Source organism: Pteronotus mesoamericanus, unplaced genomic scaffold (genome assembly GCF_021234165.1).
Source record: "Pteronotus mesoamericanus isolate MK-2021 breed Mesoamerican mustached bat unplaced genomic scaffold, CSHL_Meso_final scaffold_85, whole genome shotgun sequence".
Lineage (NCBI taxonomy): Eukaryota > Metazoa > Chordata > Mammalia > Chiroptera > Mormoopidae > Pteronotus > Pteronotus mesoamericanus.
In genome coordinates this window covers 841,934-863,178 of record NW_026555329.1, presented here as the reverse complement: position 1 = coordinate 863,178, position 21,245 = coordinate 841,934, and the positions used below count along the sequence as shown (strand labels likewise).

The window sequence follows — 21,245 nt, the reverse complement described above, 5'->3', positions numbered from 1 at the left end:
GGACTCAACATTACATGGCTGTGCAAGAGAAAGACCTAAGAGAGGTGATTGCTCAATGAGTGAAAAAAACTAGGAGCGAGAAAGGTGCAAGATAGCCCAAAGGCTGCAAAGAAGAGCAAACAATTGCGCCTCTCTCATGGACCAGTAAGCTTGGCATCTGAAACAAGCTCTGGCAGCAAACTAAGAATGACAGTCTATTTCCTGTGGTTTATTAAGTTTTGGCCCCACAGATAAGGCTGCCAGGAAAGCAGCTGTACTCTAAGTGGTCTGGACATTTATTCATCTGAACATAAACAAAGATCAGTTCATTTAGATCCCTGGGTCCCTACTCAGCTGTGGGGACAAGAGCAGGCCTGGCTCTGTGGAGACCAAACAAAAGGAGTGGACTGGGGGTGAAGGACCCCTTGACTGGTAGATTCCCTGAGTCATCAGGACCCTTAGGGGCATAAGGCCCGAAAGGGAAGAGTCACTGTTAGCCTTAGCACCTGCGTCATGGCTCCACAACACCCCACCACCAATGAATCATAACCATGGTAACTGTAACCATGTGCACCCTCTGAGTGATGACGCTTTTAGACCACACACAAAATCACTGATGTAAACCAAAGCACTGCATTTAGTGATAAACACGTACTTCATAAATATCAGGACATGAAAGTATCTCAAACAGTTGCAAATAACAGATCCAGTAAAGGAGCCCAACCCTAAGTTTAAAACAAGAACATTGAAAAGAAATACTGCAATTATTAACTAAAAGATAAAATTTAATAACACAGTAAAACACAGGGTGGTGGAGGGACTAATTTGCAAAACACAAAATTATTTCACAGTCAGGTTTAAGTACTCATGACAATCTTCTGGCTTTAGTAGAAAGACAACCATTGATAGACATTTTTTTCACATTTTTTTCCCAATAATTTCTTCCCTTCTACTATTTCATACAAAGTAAGACATTAATGCGATCAAACATACACAATCGCCTTTTGTTCCCCTTTTTGGAAACTACCTTTATCACTTAACTGTGCAACTCGGGACAAGCAGGGCACATGGCATTTATTCCATCCCGGACACGCTGCCAGAGGCGCCCTAAGCAATCGAGCACAAAGGCATTCCCTACGGGGTCATCGCTCCCATACACATTACATTCTTTGATCAAGTCTGGCATTGAAATTTCCTTTTCCACCTATAGGTTTAAAAAAAAAAAAACAACTTAAAAAGCCACAGGAGCAACCCTCACAGAGAAGTCTTGCATGCAGTCTTCTCCAGAGAAAGTGTGTGAGCGTAGTTCACCCCAAGGTCAGCAAATATTCTTGTGGTGTTAATGTTAAAAAGAAAATGGTTGAGCCACCCAGCTCAACTAAAATAGTCCTTGAGTTGGTTCATCAGTTTGTTAAATGTCAGGGCTCTTCACATTGTTGAAAAAAAAAAAATAGCGTCTCTAATTATTTAAACATTAAGTTATCCTGAATGTTCTATTAACCACCATAAAACAGTTCCTTGGTGAGTGTGTTAAACTTTACCACCTGCTTCCATCACCCTTCCTGGCAGAAACCGCCAGACCAGTGGGGCCCCTTGCCAAGCCTCTTTTGTAATGGTAATAAGTTCCTTTTTCCTTAAATAGAACCCAAACACCTCTATTCGAACAAATAAAAAACATGTATCCAAATCTCCTTCTGGCCATGAGGGGGGCACAGGGACCCTTTTCTATCCCCGAGGGGTCTGGCTATTCATTGCAACACCACAAAAGCCATCCTCAAAGCAGGGCCAAGGTCTCCGCGTGAAGGAGGCCTCCCACCCCTGAACCCCACCATCCATGTGTCCCCTACTCTTGGCCTTGACCACCAAGTACCATCCATTTACTTCATAAGTATTGGAAATTAGGGGCGGCGGGGCGGCGGGGGGGGGGGGAGGCACCGAATAGGCTGGCTGTCCCCTTTGACCTCTCTAGCCAAGAGCACGACAGGGCGAAAGGAGATGGTCTGATAACATGAGATCTTCCCCTGAGGTGAGTCGAGGGGGCCCCACGGAGAAGCGGCCCCTCAAAGCCAATTAGATGGTCTCTACACCCCTGGATCTAGTCGGCGAATCGCTGCAGGAGATGGTCCTCCCGCCTCAAGCTGCCACCAGCCCCACTGCCCCCGCTGTCCATGAAGCGGTCACAGGGGAACTCGATGAGGTCTGCCTCGCTGAGCGCGCACACGGTGGTGCGCGGCCTGTGCGACTGGAATCCAGAGAAGTCGGCAGACACGCCGGTGCCCATGGAGCGCAGGGGCCGTCGCGTGGAGTACATGTGGCGGACGTGGACAGGCGCCCCTCCCTTTCGCCTGGCCCGCAGCTTCCTCCGCAGCCAGCGTGATGCCCAGGCCGCCAAAGCCAGAAGCACTAGCAGCGCGTTGACGGCCAGCAGGGCCAAGGTGAGCAGCTGGTAGTCGATGCTGCTCCGGCTCCCAGGCTCCGGCAGGGTGACCAGCCCGGCGCAGTGGTCCCGGGGAGCCACCGGGCAGACCCTGCCCCCCAGCACGCCCTCCACACACACCAGATAGGGGGTGTCTCCACGCAGCTCGCGCAGCGTGGCCGAATCGCTGCGCTCCGGCAGGTAGACGAAGCGGTGGAATTTCGGCTGCTGGCCAAAGCGGTCGAAGAGCAGGCGGAAGCGCGCGCCACCCAGCGGCCGGGGGCTGCGGTGCTCCCGCACTGCCCAGCGCACCGAGGCGCTGTCGGCGCCCACAGCCTCCACCGTCAGGTTGCACAGGATGAACTTGTTGAAGTCACACGGGTCGGACACCAGCGGCGGCAGGCCGACCCCGCTGTCGGACTGGGCGGCGCTCTCCTGCTGCTGCGCGGCTAGGACCTGCTTCGCCGCGCGCTGCCAGAGGTCGCCAGCGGTCAGCGGCGCAGAGGCGGGGGCGGAGGTCGGGGTGGGCCCCGCGTGGGCAGGGTAGGCCGGCGTCGGACGTCCCCGCTCGGGCTTCTCGAGCAGGTCCAGGGGATGTGGAGCCGCGCCCGCCACAGCAGCGGCGGAGGGGACTGGCTGCTGGAGGCCTGGACCCCATCGGCTCAGCTTCAGGGCGCTCCGGTTGCCCCAGAGCTCCCTGGCCGTCCCATCCCAGGGCACTCCGGGCAGGAATCGTCCCCGCTGCTGGGGCTGCGGTTGCGGCGGCAGCTCGTCCGCGAGGCCACCTGCAGGGGGCGCCATCTTCTCCCCCGTGACTGTAGGTAAGGGCCGCCGCTTGCCGTCGTCGGTCGGAGAGACCGAGGGCAAGGCATCCGCGCAAGACCCGTTCTGCAGCTGTTGCTCGTCCAGGTAATCCAGGTACTTGCCCCGCAGGGCCGGGGGGTGGCGACACTGCACAAAGACGGTGAGAAGCCGGCCCTGAGAGTGCCAGTCGCCCATCCAGCGCTTCAGGCCCCGCAGCCGGCAGTCGCAGGTCCAGCCGTTGCCGTCTAGGTCCAGCCGGTAGAGGGCCGGGCTGGCGGCGAAGATGTCCCCAGAGAGGGCGCTGAGCGCGTTGTCGCGCAAGCTGAGTTCGCGCAGGCGGCCCAAGTGGCCGAAGATGTTTGGGTGCAGAGCGGAGAGCTCGTTGCCACTCAGGTCCAGCGCCTCCAGGCTGTGCAGAGGTTCCAGCAGCGCAACGGGCAGCTGGCTCAGCCGATTGCTCTCCAGGCGCAGCTCACGCAGGCCCTCCAGCCCCCAAAAGGCCTCCGGCGCCAGGTGTGTGAGCTGGTTTCCCCTAAGTGAGAGCAGGCCGAGGCGCGGCAGGTGCTGGAAGACGCGTGGCCCGAGGTGCTGCAGGCTGTTGTTGGAGAGGATGAGGGTGGAGAGGGAGCGCAGCGGTGCGAATGTGGCCGCGTGGCGTAGGGAGGGCTGCAACTCGTTCGCAGAGAGGTTGAGAAAGCGCAGCTTGCCGAGCTGGGCGAAGGCGTTCTTGCCCAGAAAGCGGATCCGGTTGGACTCTAGATGTAGGTAGAGCAAGTTGCCCAAGGGGGCGAAGACCGCGTCCGGCAGCGCCCCCAGGGCGTTCCCGTCCAGACGCAGCTTGACCAGACTCTCCAGGCCCTCGAAAGAGCCACGGCTCAGGCGGCCGATTTCGTTCCCGTTGGCGTAGAGGATGCGCAGCTTGCGGAGCGGGGCCAATGTGCCCGGGGCGAGCGCCTGCAGGAGGTTGTTCCCCAGGTAGAGCTCCTCCAGTCGCGAGAGCTTCTCGAAGGTCTTGGGGTGCAGAGAGCGGATCTGGTTGTACTGCAGGTCGAGCCGTCTGAGCTGTCCCAGGCGGTGGAAGTCGAATGCCGTGATGTTGGTTATGAAGTTGCCGCCAAGGCTGTAGGTGAGCACGTCCTGGGGGTTCGGCAGCGAGCTGGTCTTGGGCACGGCGCGGAGCCCCCTGTTGGTGCACAGGAGGTGCTGGGGGTGCTGGCAGTCACAGCGCTCCGGGCACACGGGCTGGGCCCGCGGCGGGAGAGCGAGGCAGCCGCACACCACGAGCAGGAAGCGCACGGCGCGGGCAGCCTCCATCGCCGCCCGCCCTGCGTGCAGCTGCCGGATCGTCCTCTTGGCCCGCCGGCTCTGTGTCTCCTCTGCATTCCCTTTGGCCTGGCCAGAGACGCTAAACGGCCTCTTTCGGGACTCCTTTGCGCGGTCCAGCCCCTCCTCCGCCCTTTGTCCGGTGGCTGGCCCGGGCCTCTGCAGGAGGGCTTCGCCCAGCCAAGTCAGGCGGCGCAGGACGCTCCGCGAGCTCCGGGTGCTACTTGTTGCATCTCTGCAGAAAACTGTTTCTTCGGGTGAGCGTCGTGAGGCGGAGGGGGGGAGCAAGAACTGATCTTTTTGTTTGCAGCTCGAGTCCGGAGAGCTGGATTCCCTGGCACGGATTCTCCTCGCCGAGTGGATTCCCCAGCTGCAGGCAGGCGGGAGCCCTTCCAAGAGCTGCTCGGGGCGCGGCTTGGCTGCTGCGCCCCGGCGGGCGGCTCGGCCCCCGCAGCCGGAGCCTCCTCGCGGGACCGCGAGCGCTGTCTCGGTGGAAGGGCCGGGGGAGGAGCCGAGGTGCGCAGGCTGCGTCCGGAAGGGACCCAAGTCGGCGAGTGGCGAGCAAACCGGGCGGAAATTCGTTCTTCCCACACTCTGCCCCCGGGGATGCAGGCGGGGAAAGAGGAGACGGCGGAGGGAGAACAGACCCCGGCAGGGGGAGGGGAAACGCTAAGTGGCTCCGCGTCTGGTCAGCCTGAGCCCGGGACGCCAAGTGAGAAAAGTAGGGATTAAAAACAGCTGTACGGGGCGGACACACTGGGCTGGGGGCGGGGGTGGATTACCGGTCGAGCAAACGGGATTTGCAGACAGAGACCTTTTTATTTTTGACGAGGACACCAGTCGCTTCAGAGCAGTGGGAGCTCGGCTGGTCTCACTCGTTTTTTAAGTCATTTGCTCTTCCAGGTGCCACCCTGGGGGAAGTTGGGGCAGCAGGGAGTCCGCCAGCATTCTACAAAAGTTTTGGGGAGCACAAGATTGTCGGCGGGCCGTTGTCGGGAGAGGCTAGGTCTATCCAGTCTTAACTGCCGCGTGTCTGGGTTTTGGGCAACGTGCTACTGGGAGCGGAGGAGAGGCACCGCCCCCTTAGGGATCTGAACTAAAGGCCCTGCTGTAGGCAAGAGCAAGGACGAAGCTCAGAACTGGTTCTACCGGCGTGAAAGTGTCTCTGCCAGATTCGGGTGATTTAGTTCCATTAATTTTCCTCCCTGGGGGAGGCTCTGCACGTGTGCATATATATAATAACCTTCCAGGGTACCTGCTACCTGTGGGTGTGGCAGATTATGTATATAAATCCGACCCTCAGGTAACTGCTAGCTGCGGGGGCGGGGTCGCTTCTGCTCGTTGTCTGGGCTTGCAATGATCTTTAGAGTCTTTAGTCCCCAAAATTCGCAGGCCTGGTTTAGTTGGGGAAGTCTTATTATTTCCTATCAATAGAGAATGGAGCAGTTATCCAGGGCTCCTTTGACGGCGGCCCCTGCTGAGAAAGAGTGGGCGAGGCAGGCCTGTTAATTGCTCTTTGTTTAAGCAAACTATCTTGCTAATAGATATAAAATAAAGACCCCTTCGTTCCCTCACCCCACCCCAAAGTGTTCAGAAACTGTAATTGTAAGGATGTACTCTGGACAATTAAAGGAAACAGACCTATCAAGAGGCTGACAGTCTAGTGGGAAGGAAAGGCACAATAATATGAGGCAATCTCTGAGACAGCTGCTGAGTGCAGATGAGTTTCAGTGATTCCAGTGTGTGGCAGTGATTCATTGCCTCGTTTAGCAATTCCTCCAGGTATGCGACAGAGACAAGTTCTGAATTTAAGCAAAGACCAGATCATTGGCAGCAAGGTCAGTGAAGACTTACCGGTGAGCAGGGACCAGGGCTGAAGGGTGACGAGGTTCAGAGCTAAGGGTAGGGAGTGAAATGACCTTTCAGGGCACAGCCAAAGAGCAGATCACATTCGCCTGTGATTTGCTTTGAGTTTTCAGATAAAGGATGAACTTGGAGAACCAAGTGTCTGTCATTAAGAGGAAAGATGAAGTTACCCAGGTAGTTGGTTTTTAGTTCTCGTTGGAAAAATATTCTGAAACCCTTTTAGTTTTTGATTCCCGTCCTCTTTATGAAGGTATGGCACAGTGTAGCCCAAGCTGTCCTGATCTTGGCTGGTAGGAGGACCTTCCATCTTTGTTGCCTGTTTTTCAGAGGAAAGATACAAAGAAGCCGCTGGCCTTCCAATTAAATCACTGGACCTACCTGGGGTAGAACCGTGGTAGCATCTGCTTTGAGCCCACGGTCCTGGGACACACCAACAGCATTCTCAGCAGGAAAGAGGTTGGAAGCTGAGAGAGGTGTCAAGTGGAGAGGCAGAAGCACAAATCAGACTTTACCCGTTTGCATAAGCCTCCTCTCCTTCTGAGTCTTCCTCGAAAACTCGCAGAGAAAGCGAAGGTAAGCAGCCAGTCAGTCTCTCCGAGGGCCACTGTGGTTTGGACCAATCACTCATTCCCCTGGGGATGTCTTTCCTTTATAGAGCCCTCTAAGTAAGATTTAGAAAGTTATCAGACCCCTGCAGACATCCAGCACCCTTTTTCTGGCTCTTCGCCATGATTGCCCAATGATTCATGTTTGCCCAGAAGCCCTGGAGTGCAGGTAGAAATACCATACCTGGATTCATGTCGTCCCGTGTCCTCGAAGCAATCCGTCTGCTGCATGTAGTTAACCTCGCTTAAAATAGAGGCAGCCTGCCATCTTTGAAATAAATACGGACAGTTTCTGATAGGTGTCGCTAGCACCCTCAACCCCAGGCCAATAAGAGTAAGATTTGGAGATCTAGAGATAAAATGATAACACATGTGTGTGCATATAAAGTTTTTCTGAAAAAGTGTGACTACTGTCTTTTTAACAAATACTCCCCTTTTCAAAAGACGTATAACCTGAGGTCAGCTTTACAGATGAATGACGTTGAAACCCTTCAGAGTCCATCTATGTGATAGTCATATGTGCCTCCTCCCAGTGGCCTCCATGTCTGTAATGCTACATGTTCAGTTTACAGTATTTTCACCTCTCTCTTCCAGGAGTTGACATATTTTGCTTGAATCTGGCAGTACTTAGAGGCCCTGGTAGCGCAGAGCAAAAACTCCAAAAATTGCACTGGCTTGGAGTCCTCTTCACTGCTGGCGATCAGGCAGGAGGCAGGCAGTTAGAACTTAGCATGCGCCAAATGGCAGCAAGGGTGGCGGGAAAGCCGCGGCTGAGAGATGCTGTGCCAGACCCAGGGCGCACCGGCCTCGTGGGGAGGCTGATGCACAAGGAGCAGCTGCAGCCAGGTGGTCAGAGCTGTGGGAGGCCTGGGAAGGTGAGCCGTGCCTGGGAGCCGGAGGAAGGCTCCCAGGGACAGGAAGTGCTGAGCATTGCCTGGGCGCAGGTGAGCAGGGCTCTGGGGGGTGGGGAGGGGCGTGCACAAAAGAGTGATTTAGGAACCTCTGAAATTTCTGTCTGAACCTTTGTTGGTAAGGGTTGCTTTTTTTTTTTAATGTCAGTGTTTTTTGACAGTGTCACACAACCCTTGCTCATATAGTGACTTCCAAATAAATATTCCCAATTCTGCTATAAGGATTTCAGCAGGTAGTTGACATAATCATACTTGTACCATAACATCAAGTGGTATCTCTGCCCAAATAAACTAGGTGCTATACAAAGAAAATGCCATTGATCTAGTTCTTGCCTTCTAGAACCTTGAAATATAAGACAGTGGTTTGTGCAGGATGTGTTGATAAAACATCCAGATCAAGGTATTCACTTACATAAAATACACTGCGTATATTTTGTAGAGATAATATATATACGTGTATATGCATATGCATGTGTGTATATGGCAGTGCTGTTGAGATAGGGCACCTTGCATTCCTATCCTGAACCTGTACTTTCAAGCAACATTCCAGTCCTTCTCTGGTTGTGTCCCTCCCTATAAGAGCAGGATTTTGAGCTTCCAAAGGGATGTGCTCACCCAAAGCCCCCACCCCGACTTCCGCTCAGGATTCCTGGGACCCTGGAGTTCCCGACTCAACTGCCTAAGTCTGTGCAGACCTTTTCCCCCTCTGTTCTCCTGGGGGCCCGTCAAGCCGTGCGTGGATTTGACCCTAAGGCCAGGGCAGACCACAGGGCAGCTGCGTGAAAAGAACCCGGAAGGCGAGCTGGGACTTCCATCGCCAATGCGGGAGTCAGGGCTGAGAGGGGCCTCTCAGGTCAGCGTTCTTCTCTCGCCCCGGGCTTCCCAGCACCGGAGACGGCCCTGCCCGTATGCAGCGTTTTTGGAGGAGAAAGTACATGCACTTGGATTTTCTTGGAGGAGAAAGAATAGGGAGAAAAATTACAGGAGTTTGAAGGAAAGCATTTTTTTAAATGTTAATTCTACTTTATTATAACATAGCCTATACCTAGTTTTCTATAAAAAGCAATAATTTTTAGTAAAAGCAAGGCCACGGTTGTCTCCATTTAAATGCCTATCTCAACTATGTAAGGACTCTGTTTATGGACACAGCCAAGCTTGATCAGGTGCCAGGAGGTTCAAGTATTGATTATGCTTAAATGGATAATTTGCATAATCACAAGTGGATATCCGGGAAGGAATGCTGTTCACAAGAGAAACAAGAGCCTTGTCATCTCACTTTTGGAAAGCTCGCCTTCTAAATCTCAAGGTTCGGAGGATAGAAGTACATGCACGTTTGGGCTGGTTCCATGGCACATATATGCAGCGTAAGGGTTCTCAGGTGATCTTGCCCAGGCATGGAATCTTCCTGGGCTTGCCAGGGATGTGCACTGCTTTCTTCCCAAGCAGTCTGGGGCTTTGCTGAACTGCGGCTGTAGCGGCAGGAAGGATTCCAGGCCATGTCTTCAGTGGCCCCCGGAGCTGGCCTGAGTCAGCCTGGGCTGGCTGGGCCCAGGACACGTTAGGGGGAGGAGAGCTCTGGCCAAGCCCCGACTGCCTGCCGAGAGAGGTGGGCCAGCCAAGCCTGGCTGGAGCAGCTGTGGGGGGCTCCCTCGGGGCAGCCTGCAGAGACAGCATCTGTTTCCTCACCCCGCGGGAGCCAGCCCTACACAGGCGGTGTGGGCCCTGCCACAGATGAAGTGGGAACCAAGAGTCCCCCGTGGTCCTTGGCACGTTCTCAAACGGCTCCCACAGCTCACTCTCTCTAAATGGGCCTCACCTTTGCCCCCGTCCGAGGGGCCAGGTTCTTGGCCTTGGGGAGTAGGAATGTGAAAAGGAAACCCCCTGGTTTGCAGTGTATGTGCTGATGCTCTATTTCCCCCCTTTAGGAGACAGAGGGATGCAGATTCCTGGCTAGGAGTCAGCCTCATCGAATCAGAATCTCTGGGGGCGAAGCCCCAGCACCTGCACCTGTATGTAAGCCACCAGAAACATTTTATGCACGAGTCATTTTAAGAAAACTAATAGTGTTTCCAAAACACCTGTTCATGATGGGCTGCTCATGTTAGAATAACAGCAATAACAATGATGGGCCCTTCTATGGAACTGAGTGCCAGGCATGAGCTAAGCGACTCTACACAAAAGAACTCATTTCTTTCCACAGCTACCGTGTGAGGGAGGAACTGTTGTTATCCCCATTTTACAGAGAAGGAAACTGAGGAGTGTATTAAAAATACAGGACCCTAGGCCCACCCCCAGAGAGTCTGATTCAGAACCTGCAGAATAGGGCCGCTGGACCCTTATTCAGCACAGTCCCAGGTCAAATCGTCTCAGGTTCTGTCACGGAAGGAGAATTCTCAAGGGCTCATTCAGACAGGAAGTGTCTCCTTCGCTAGGAGCCCCAGGGATAAGAAGAGGAGCGGGATGAGCAGGGCCGGGCTGAGGATTCGATGCACCTACGATGACAGTCCAGGAGGACGGTGCCACCCTCGATGGATGCGATGAGCACCATTTACTATAATAGCAATTATCTTTTGAGAAGAAAATAATAAAGAACTAAAGCCTTTGTGGAAAGCGCCCAGCCCACATAACACTGTATGTGTTTAAGGCCGTTGGCAAGGTGACTGGCCTTTTATATCTGAGGAAAATCCTCATTTGTCAGTTCGAAGATGCCTGCTTATTTGAAACTCCTATGTATAAACAGAGTGCGTATCTACAAGAACTACAGTGAACTGTAGGCACGCCTGGCAAGCTAAAACAGGAAATGCAGTTGTTGACTGAGCGTAATGACTTCGGGAATAAGGCAAATCCACGTTCTGTTTCTGGCCACGGTATAGAGTTTGTTTTTGTGTAACTGAAATTTTATAGCCCTAATACAATGATGTCCTCCCTTAAAATAGAGTTGAGTCAGTAGCCTAAGGAAATCTTTTGGGAATAAAAGTGTCTCTTATTTCTAAATAAATATTTTAAAATATTTGTCATCTTTGGGAACCAGACCTGTAATTGTATTTTATAGTACAATTTCCCACTGTTCTTTTATTTGGATTTTTTCATACCACAATAACATTTATTTAGCCCTTTATATCCCCACCCAGCTAGAAGGACAGCAGCGTGCTTTATTCCATTTTTGTTGTACTCAGCATCTGTTGTTGAATTGTCAGAGTTTTTATAGAAAGCTGAAAGAAAATTTTTAAAAATGTTAACAGTTGTCTTTATGCGGTGAGAAAATGAATATTTATACTCTACTTTTCTGGCATTTTCTAAATGATGTACAATTACTATGTATTTCTTTGAAATTAATTAAAAATTTATAAACATGCTTTCATATCTAATATCTGGTTGGAAGCTCAACATAAGTGTCATGAGGCAGTTAGGTGAGGATTAGTCCTGTCTCCAATTTGGAGGAGAGGAGGCTAAGACCTAGAGACATTTGCTATGTTCTGGAATGTTCCACCACTATAATGATAGTGTATAGGCCACAATCTAAAGAGTTGGCTTTCTGACCCCAGGTGTTCATAGTTGGACCTTTCTAGACTCCCTGTTGATACATGTCTATATGTACAACTGTTGAGACTAGTTCAGGGTGATGTTCAAAATATTTAACAACGGGCACGGCCAGAACACCAGCCAGTCAAGTTTGGGGCAGCCTGGTCGGGACAGAGGAGGCCATGAACACCTAGCCCAGGTGTGCCAGCGCCCACCAGCTGATCCTGGACTTGCCTGCATTGGGTTCAACTTTCTCAATGTTTCTTCAGATGTCTCTTGTTCTTAGTAACTACATTATTAAAGACAGTTTGCTGAAGGCTCGGGCACAGTAATCAGTGACCATGAGCTTTAACACGCAAAGCCTTCCTGGGCCCAGGCTCTTCCAGACGGCAAGCTGGCCTGGACCGAGGCACGTCACGGCCTCTCCCACGTAACAGCTTCATGGTGAGAGGGCGAGGATGAGCAACTTTGACAAAACACAAGCTTTGTTTTCAATTTATAATTCAGAAATCGTCTCTCACTCTCTTCGGGGGGCTGACAGATACATGCAGAAAGGAATTTAATTCTTAACAATGACTGTTTTTCTCACAACTTGGTCCAAATTGTTATAACTCATGGTTGGCCGCTCTTTTGATGAGTATCGACTTTAAGGATCAGCAACTCATCCTGTAAATTTTTAATGACTTATTATCAAAACCTGGATGTAGATGTGCCACTCCCCACAACTTGTCGCTCACCCCCTGAGTTGCGGATGTCTCCTTACGCTAATGTCACTGTATGAGGGAGGCAATGTCATGCCCGTGCCATTGGACACTGTGGCTCCGCCCTGGCAAGAAACAGTCTGTCAATCTCAGTAATGGAAACAATCTTGGACAGTCCAATAATTGACTGTATACAGTGTAAAAACCCTCAAAGTGTTTGCAGATTTCATCAAAAGGCCAAATGTTTTTCACTTAAGACCAGGAACCTGGCAGGAAAGGAAATTAGAGGAAGGAAGCCTCCATCCCCTCTTTAGAGTCTCTGTAATTTTCTATAAAGATTTGCACTCTGATTATGCTTAGTCGCGCCATATGCTGGAGTGGGACGCAAGATCAAAGGTTCCGGCCGCAGCGCTGGATCTCGCGGTGGGCAGGAGCGAATGTGTCTGCTGGTAGAGTGCTAATGGACGTGTGAGGACGCTCCTCCAGCCTCTGTGTGTTCCCCTTTAATCTCCAAAATACAACCGGCATGCCTCAAATGTGAATGCTTTTAGCGTCGTTTTTTATTGTCGGCTAGCGTATATTGTAGTTTGGAAAAAAATGGTTATTACCGCAAAGATATTTAGAACTAAAGAATTTTCCAAAGCGTAAAGTGAATTGTCAAGTTTTATAGTGTGTATGATCTTAAAAATTGGGGAAGCAAGGGGATACTAAACACTCCTTTTCTTTGGTAGTGATTTTTTTTGTTCTACTTGTCCCTATGATAAATTTCTACAGTGAGCATTTGTTCTTGTAGTTAACAATCTTTGGTAAAATGTAGATGATCCTTTACCCACTCTTGTTTTTTCCATTGCCCTTCCCTGTCCTCCTTCCCTTTGTTACAGATGGTTTTTCTTATAAGCCTTTCTAACGCATCAATCTTGGTCATGGAAATACTCTTGGATAGTCAGACAATTTACTACGTACAGTGTGAATACCCCCAAAGCCTTTGCAGATGTCACTGAAAAGTCAAACACTTGCCATAAGCCACCCATGCGGCAGGCATGGGATGATCAGAGGGTGGAGACCTCTTGCTAGGACTCTGACCTTGAACCACAGCCACCTCTGTGATCAGTGGTTCACTTCCTCATCTATAAAAGGAGACAAAGCATACTTGCCCAATGTAAGACTTTGGGGAAATGTATGTGAAAATGCTTAGAGACTATAAGTGTTATGAAAATAGGATTGCTGTTAACATCTTCGCTTCATGTGTGTCTTCTCAGTGAGAATCTGAGAATCTCCAGGGCAGGTGTGAGTCTTACACACAGCTTTTTGGTATCTTCCGTAACATTCAACATAGGGTCTTTTCTTTCCTTGTGGGCTCTGTTTCCCTCCTTCCGTTGTTTTGTTGTTCTTCTCCAGGCAGCCCAGGCCCAGCGTACTCAGCAATCAGTGCACAGGTCCTCTCGGGAAACCTGTGTGCACGGGCCCAGATCCTGGGCCAGCTCTGTGACCATTCAGTTCTCACAAGGGAGTTGTTTGGCCACTCTGGGGCACCTGTTTCTTGCTCTGTGAGGAGATGTGGTCATAATATATCAGTATTTGCCCAGAGGGTTCTTATCACTAGTAGTAGCCCTTGTGAAGTTAAAAAGGTTATCAGGGGGAAAAAAGGAAGATTCTCTGTGGTCAGGGTGGGTCATATACCATGTCTCGATCTTGGAGAGTTCCATGTCTTAGTCTTGGAGAGTCACAGTGCACCATGGAATGTTCCAGGCTTTGAGAAATCCTGCAGAAAACACAGAAATGGATGGGGGGTGGGGGGTTGGTAGGACTGTTTACCAATTTGAGGGACACTAGACTAAATGCTCACTAGATCCTGCCAGCTTTAAATGTTGAGAAATCTATTGATTTTTTCCATGGAGCATTACTCTGTATCATTGGAATTGATCAAGTTCCTTAAATACTGTGCTTTATTTAAAATCTGCTTGTTATACAATGAAATGTGCTTTTCCAGGTTGGGCTTGACCGATCTCAACAACTCACGGTATCTGCTTAATTGAACATCGGTCCACAATGAGCAGGGTAATATATACTGAGGTTGTCTCCAGCCTCTAACAGTCCCGGAACACTTCTTTGCTTTGACCCCAAGTTGTCAAACTAGCAAATTATTAGATTTTTCTTTTTACTAGGATACAGGTGTTAGAACTCTATTGTTAGTTGTACGCACCATTTGGTATATTAATAATTCTGGGCAAAATTATTACTGAGTATTTAAAGTATTATGTACTGTGCTAGCATATCATGATGGGGTGTCTCCTGGGAACCTGGCCATTTGGGAAAAGTTCCAACAGTGAACCCCTCAGGCTAATTACTCTAGTATTCTTAGGTGTAAAAGCCCCATTGATAATCAGTGCATGACTCTTAGAATTCCTTGAGGTGATAGAATATAATAAGTACCACTTTAACTGAAATTCCGGGTTGGTTTCCATCTGAGACAGATAGCTACAAACATCTGCCAGAATAATAACCATCAATGATTCCTATTTACAGAGTATTTATCATGCGCCCAACACCATTCTAAGCCCTCTACAAGCATTAAATCATTTAATCCACCAACAACCCCACCAGGAAAGTGCAGTGATTAGTCTTATCTTGTAGATCATGCAATGGAAGCAAAGAGGTTAGATGACTGGCACGAAGTTGCACAGCGAATAGGTGACAGAGCTAGGACTTGAACTCATGGTTTAACCTGAGCTCACTCCAGTCTTTGACTGCCCTGTGCTCATCACCACTAGAGTCATCTTTTGATGGGCAACATTTTTCTGAATATATCATCTGCCCTTTCATACATGTTTGAACTGCAGCATTTTTATACACAATTCTGTTAGTGGAAATTTTCCAAGCCACCAACCCCTGTTCACATGTAAGTAGGTAATATTTTCTTTTTTCTTGCTATAGCTGTACATTCAAAATCCCTGCAGTATCACCACTTACAGTATTGCTTCCTCCTTCATCACTATACTTATTTTTAAATGAAAAAATCCTTTTGTTGTTCCAAAAGTAGTATATTTACATTGTAGGAAGTAAGAAAATATAGATAAGCTACGATGAGAAAGTGAATGCATATTCCCATTGTGGTAGGTTGGCTAATGACCCTTCAAGATATCTGTATCCTAATCCCAAGAACCTGGGGACAGATTAGTTTACCTGGCAAAAGGGCAGTAAGGTTGCCGGTGGGATCAACCTTGTGAAGAGATAGTAGCCTAGATCATCCAGGTGGGCCCAGTGTAATCACAACAGTCCTTGAAGGTGGAAGAGGGACGTGGAGAGAGGTTCACAGGAATGCGATGTGAGAAGGACTTGACCTGCTCGTGCTGGTTTTGAAGGTGAGGAAGGGGCCATGAGCCAGGGCATGTGGGAAGCCTCGACACTGGAAAAAGCAAGGCAACAGATCCCTCCTGGAGCCCCCGGAAAGGAACGCAGCCCTGCCGACACCTTGGTTTCATATCCACCCAGCAGAGACTTCTTCATTGTTCATGCTTTACTACATATACTTCCAGATCTTTTTAATACAAATATGTATTTCTTTTTTTACTAAAACAAGATCATAATGCAATAAATGGGCTTGCTTTCTTCTTAGAATATTTCTTTTTCCCTGTCAATACATTTTTCACAGCACCCAATACCTTGATTCCACCTAAATTACCCTAATTGTCCCCCTCAAAATCCCCTGAAGCTGGGCTTGTCCAAATCAAAATTTATTTCTGGGCCAGGCATTTTATCTGGTTTGCAAGTTCCTTAGGTAATATAACATCTAAAACAGTCTTTTATTTCATTCACTAATTTTCTTGCCCAGTCTGGTTGCTTCCTCCTGCGGTCACTTAGCTTGCTCTCTGGGCGCCTGAGCTTGCTGCTGTAGTGATATTATTCTACCTGCGACCAAAAAGTGCCGTGTGTGTAGTTACATGAACACCATCCGGACGTCCAGTTTCCTCTCCACCATTCGCCTAATGGCCAACGCCATTTCTCAGTCTTAGCCTGAATTCCTATTCATTACAAAGCACAAAACGGGGATTTGCCTAATGTTATCATTTCTTCTACCCTTATTAGCTGCCATTCCTTGGTGAAGGAGAAATGAACTAGATCCCTTTGGTTACCCTGAAAAGCATTTTGAGCTCCAGAAGCAGAAATGCTTTGAATGATCAGTTTCTTAATGGAATTCATTACTAACAACTTCAGTGGTGACAACTGATTTTTTTCTTGCAGCTCTCTTTGCAAGGACCATTATGAGCTCACAGATTTTCATACAATCGGTGTTTTTCTTTCTATAGTTTTTCCGAGTGATCATGTTACCAACTTGATAGATGTTTAGGTTTGTTTTTTTCCAATTCTAGAATTTATTTTAGTTGTAAATTTTTAATAGGTAATGCATTTATATAAATTAGTATCAAACTACATGGATAATTACTTACAGAGAAGTCTTATTGCCACCCCTGTTACCTCTGCCTTCTATTTCTCCCCTTCTACACATAACCATATTTTATTAGTTTCTTATTTATGTGTTAAGTGTAATGGGGTTTCTCTTTTGCATGTATGAAGGGGGACCCCAAAAGTGGAATTATCTTCTGGAGGGTGGGCCCTTCGTAGTACAGGCTTCCCCCATTAGGTGAGTGTTCTAGGAACCCATCTGTATCAGTGTACCAGCTGGTGGTGGTGTGAGAGGCTGTATTTGTCTTCAGTGAATTTTTTTTTAAAGATTCTTTCAACATACTTGCCCATTTCATGGTGGGTGATTTATGAGGGCACCTGCCCACACTGTGCAGAGTGTTCAGCAATTTTTGATCAAAAACTGTATGACCCCCATGCCCTACACTCCCTATTCACCCAGTCTCAGTCCTAGCAATTTTTTTGTTGTTGTTTTCCTTAAATGGAAATGTTTTGTCAATGTGGAGGAGGTGAAACAAACAAAAATGGCAGAAGCACTAAAAGGCATCAAAATCGATGAGTTCAAATGCTGTTCTGAGCAGTGGATAAAACGTTTCAATAGATGTATTGCATCAAATGGAAAGTACTTTGAAGGTGACTGAAGTTTAAACAGACAAGAATAAATACACAATTTTGTATAAATAAATTCCATTTTTGGGGGGGTCCCCTCATATAAGTGTATATGTGTGTGTACATATATAGCCTTGTTTTAACTCCTGCCTCCTTTGTGCACATACCCCTTGCCTTTTTCTCTTCTCTCTGTGTCAGTACAAACAAATTTTTCTCATTCTTTCTTTAGAACTTCATAAAACTGCACTGAAAAATGATTGTAGTTTATTCAACCAGTTTCTTGTCATTGGGCCCTTACACTCTTTCTAACCTGTAATTATTGCAAACAATGCTGTGTGAATAAACGTTTATTTATCATCTTGTACTTGAGCACATATATAATATATAAATGTAGGTAGATTCCTAGAAGTGGATTGCTGGATGAAACTGATGTTATTACATCTATAAATCTATTTATGTTTTGAGACTATTCTCCAAGGACTAAAATTCTTTACTACTACACTAAACTGCTTCTCCAAGTTCTTGGTCTCATCATGCAGATGAGTGCATTTTTAAAAATACTGACAACACTAAGGTGAGAACATGGAGCAACTAGAACTCCTGTATATTGGTGGGAGCGTAAATCCTTTTGGGGAACTATTTGGCAGTTGAAAAAAATAGTTAAATGCACTGTCTCATAGCCTGAAAATTACCACTGTATTGGGGCAACCAGTCGATATTTCTCTTGCACATTCATATTTCTCTCCCTCTCTTACTCCCTCCCTTTCCCTGTCTCTAAAAGTAAATAAATAAAATCTTTTTAAAAAAAGACTTAAAGAAGAATGGTTGCCCACCTAGGTTATATATTATTCGTGTCACCTGATGTCTTAGTCAGCTAGGACTTTCATAACAAAATACCGTAGACTGGTTGGCTTAAACAATGGAAATTTATTTTCTTACAGTTCCGGAGGCTAGAAGTCTGTGGTCAGGGTGCCATCATAGTTGAGTTCAGGGGAGGCCTCTCTTCCTGGCTTGCAGGTGCCTGCCTTCTCACTGTGGCTCACATGGTGGAGAGAGAGCGAGCTCTCTGGTATCTCTTCTTAGGACACAAATCTCATCATGATGGCTCAACCCTCATGACTTCAACTGAAACTAAGTACCTCCTGAAACCCCCATCCCCAAATACCATCACATGGGGCAGCGAGAGCTTCAACATATAAGTTTTGGGTTGATACATTCCATCTGAAGCATTTGAGAAGCATTAAACATAGTTAGCTATGTTTGAGTCTCAGCCCCAGGAATTCTGTCTCAGTTGATCTGAAGTGGGACCTGGACATTTGTATGTCTCTTAGGTTCCCTATAACATGCAGCCAGCAGTGAGGACCACTGCTCTGTAACTTTCTGATCAAGGTGCAATCTCCAGACCAGCGGCATCAGCATCACCTGGGAGCTTGTTAGCAATGCAGACTCTCTGGTCCTGTGAATCTGGTCCAGCATATCAAAATCCCCTGTTGATTCACATGTACCATATGTTTGAAAAATAATGAATTACAGTGCTTTGCATAAGCTCACATATAATGTGAGGATGCTCTATCAGTCAATTCCTGTTTGAATTCACATAGAAGAGCATTTTGTCAGCAAATCGAGTTTCAGTTTTTTTGTTTGTTTTTTTTTTTTTAATCTTGGAAGCCAGTTATGGTGTGGTTCTTGCCTACAAATAATTGCACCTCAATGTGAAGATTTTTGTACCTTGCTTATATATTATTGTCTATTAGCAAACAAAAAAGCAGCAAACAGACCCACTATTAAAAACAAAATCCTAATGTTTTGAAAATATACTACCACCCCAGCGATTCCATCACAATGATTATTTCCTTAGCTTCAGATGAGCTTTAAAATTGATAATGAAGTAAAATACATAGATGTATTCCAGCTGCAAAAAAAAGAGGAAAGTAGCACTTAGCACAGAGCATCAATATTCTGTAACTAATAAATAATTCAATAAACTAGGGAAGGAAAGCACATGGAAGCTTAAGTAAATAGCGGAGAAGGCCTAATGCTTAAAATATCCTTGAGTTTGGGAAATTAGAGGATTATTATTTATGACGCTATTATGTAGCGTAGAGTGCTAATTTTCAGAAGAGCTCATTACAATAAATATGCTCAATCCTAAGAGCACGGAAAGGAATGTAATCTTACTTGCTATTTCAAAAGGCAGCTCAAGGTCTTGTCATCCATCAAGATCATGAATGTGGTCTTCAAAATGAATGTGGCTCATGAAAGTGCTAAGTAAGAGATTTTGAGCTGACAGGCACTAAAAATGATGAATTTCTGCTTTCCTTTTTCAGAAGTACCTACTGGGTATAGCGCTTTATGTTTAAAAACTATTAATTCAAGAAACTTTATATTTCAGGATACCTTTGTGATTCAGCTTAGACGCATTTTTAAACTCCAACCTCAGCAAAATTTCTGCTTCTGGAAATTGGAAATGGGTCTTCCTGTCGTTGTTGTTGTTGGGTTTTGTGGGGTTTTTTCCCCCAATCCCAACTTCTTATTTGTTAATGATAGGATTCAATAATTCTCTAAGTTGTATCAATATGACTTTTTGGTTTAGTTTATAGCACCTTATATTCTGTCCAATAAACTGAAAATTTAAAAAAAAGATGCCAATACATACATAAACTACATACATCTCTCCACACCTGTACACTTGCCTTTAAAAAAAGGGAGCCTCAATAATATTGTCTATTTCAATCCCATTTCTCAGATGTTCGGGGTAACATTCACCTCATTAGTGATCCAGGCCAACCCAACAAGTTCTTTATTGGCTGCCTATGGTGGGCCCAACATAATCACACTTTGAAACTAAACATCTTTTACATTTCGTATACTATAATTGGGATTTATATTCCAGTATTACAAGTTATTGAATAAAGACCTTCCTGATTAGTAAAAAATCAGTTTAAAAGGAATTTCTTCCATTACCTTCCAAAACAACCTAGAAGATAATGGCATTTCTCCCTTAAATGTTATATAAGAAAATTTTCTTTACATTTATAAGATAATGTACACAGAATTGTTCAATTTATTTTTAGCAAAGATATTTTTCTCTTCTTAATTTTTAATGAAAAATAATGAATATACTTCTTAAAAATAGTCAAAACACTATAAAATGATAGATGGCCAGTAGAGGGTAGGCCTCCATCTCTCAGGAATGTTCTACAAACATATAAACATTTATGTTGTGTGTATAACTCTATGTATCATCCCATGCTTTTTCCCCCCACAGATGAAGCGTACCATATACTTTTCTGGACCTTCCTATTCTTCACTTAAGTAATGTTTGAGATTTTTCCATATAGAACATGTAGGTCAACCTTATTTTCAATGCTGCATGGTATTCCAGGTATGGATTTAACCAACCACTATCAATATACATTTATGTTTCTTTTCAGGTTTTTGATATTATATACAATAGCCTAATAAGATGCAGATATGTCTCTGCGCACAGATGCTAGTTTATCTGCAGATTGGAATCTTGAAAATAAAACTCCTGTGTCCAAGAATATGTGCATCTATAATTTTGATATCTCATGCCCAGTTTCCCTCCACAAAGTTGGACCAGTGTGCAGTTGCCCCAGCAGCGTGGAGAGTACCGGTTGGCGTGGATGGCTGCCCGTGCATCATGTTAGCAGTCCTTCCTCTCTTACATGATCAGCGTCTCCCTCTCTACCAGATCATTCCAGTTGGAAGAGAACCATGCTGTCATTTCTTGCATCTTAAAAAATTATTCAACTTCACTTGTCCTTCCTTTCCTACCCCCTCTGCTCCCCTTTGCAGAAAAACTACTAGAAAAATGATGTCTATACTTACTGTCTGTAACCCTGCTCATCCCCATCTTCTTGCATCTTCTCCAGGTGGGACTTTCCCTCCCATCACTTTACCACAATTGTTCCCAGCAAGTCACCCATGGCTGCTGCTCTATCGTGGTGAATTCTTGATCTTCATCTTGCTCTGCTCGTCAGCAGCTTTTGGGAGAGCTGATCCATCTGTGCTTGGACCTCTTGGACCACTTTTCTTGGCCTCAGTGATACCACACTGTCCTTCA

The 21,245-nt window shown here is 47.0% G+C and overlaps 1 protein-coding gene across 1 annotated transcript; it reads right to left on the bottom strand.

Moving 5' to 3' along the window:
- Nucleotides 1-1,911: 1,911 nt before the first annotated feature.
- On the bottom strand, nucleotides 1,912-4,876 carry TRIL (TLR4 interactor with leucine rich repeats). The gene has a single exon (XM_054564604.1). The coding sequence runs from the start codon at nucleotides 4,511-4,513 to the stop codon at nucleotides 2,075-2,077; it is 2,439 nt and encodes an 812-aa protein (XP_054420579.1). The 5' UTR covers nucleotides 4,514-4,876; the 3' UTR covers nucleotides 1,912-2,074.
- Nucleotides 4,877-21,245: the final 16,369 nt, after the last annotated feature.

Coding starts and splice junctions, on each gene's coding strand:
- TRIL (XM_054564604.1), bottom strand. CDS start 4,513: ATGGAGGCTGCCCGCGCCGTGCGCTTCCTGCTCGTGGTGTGCGGCTGC.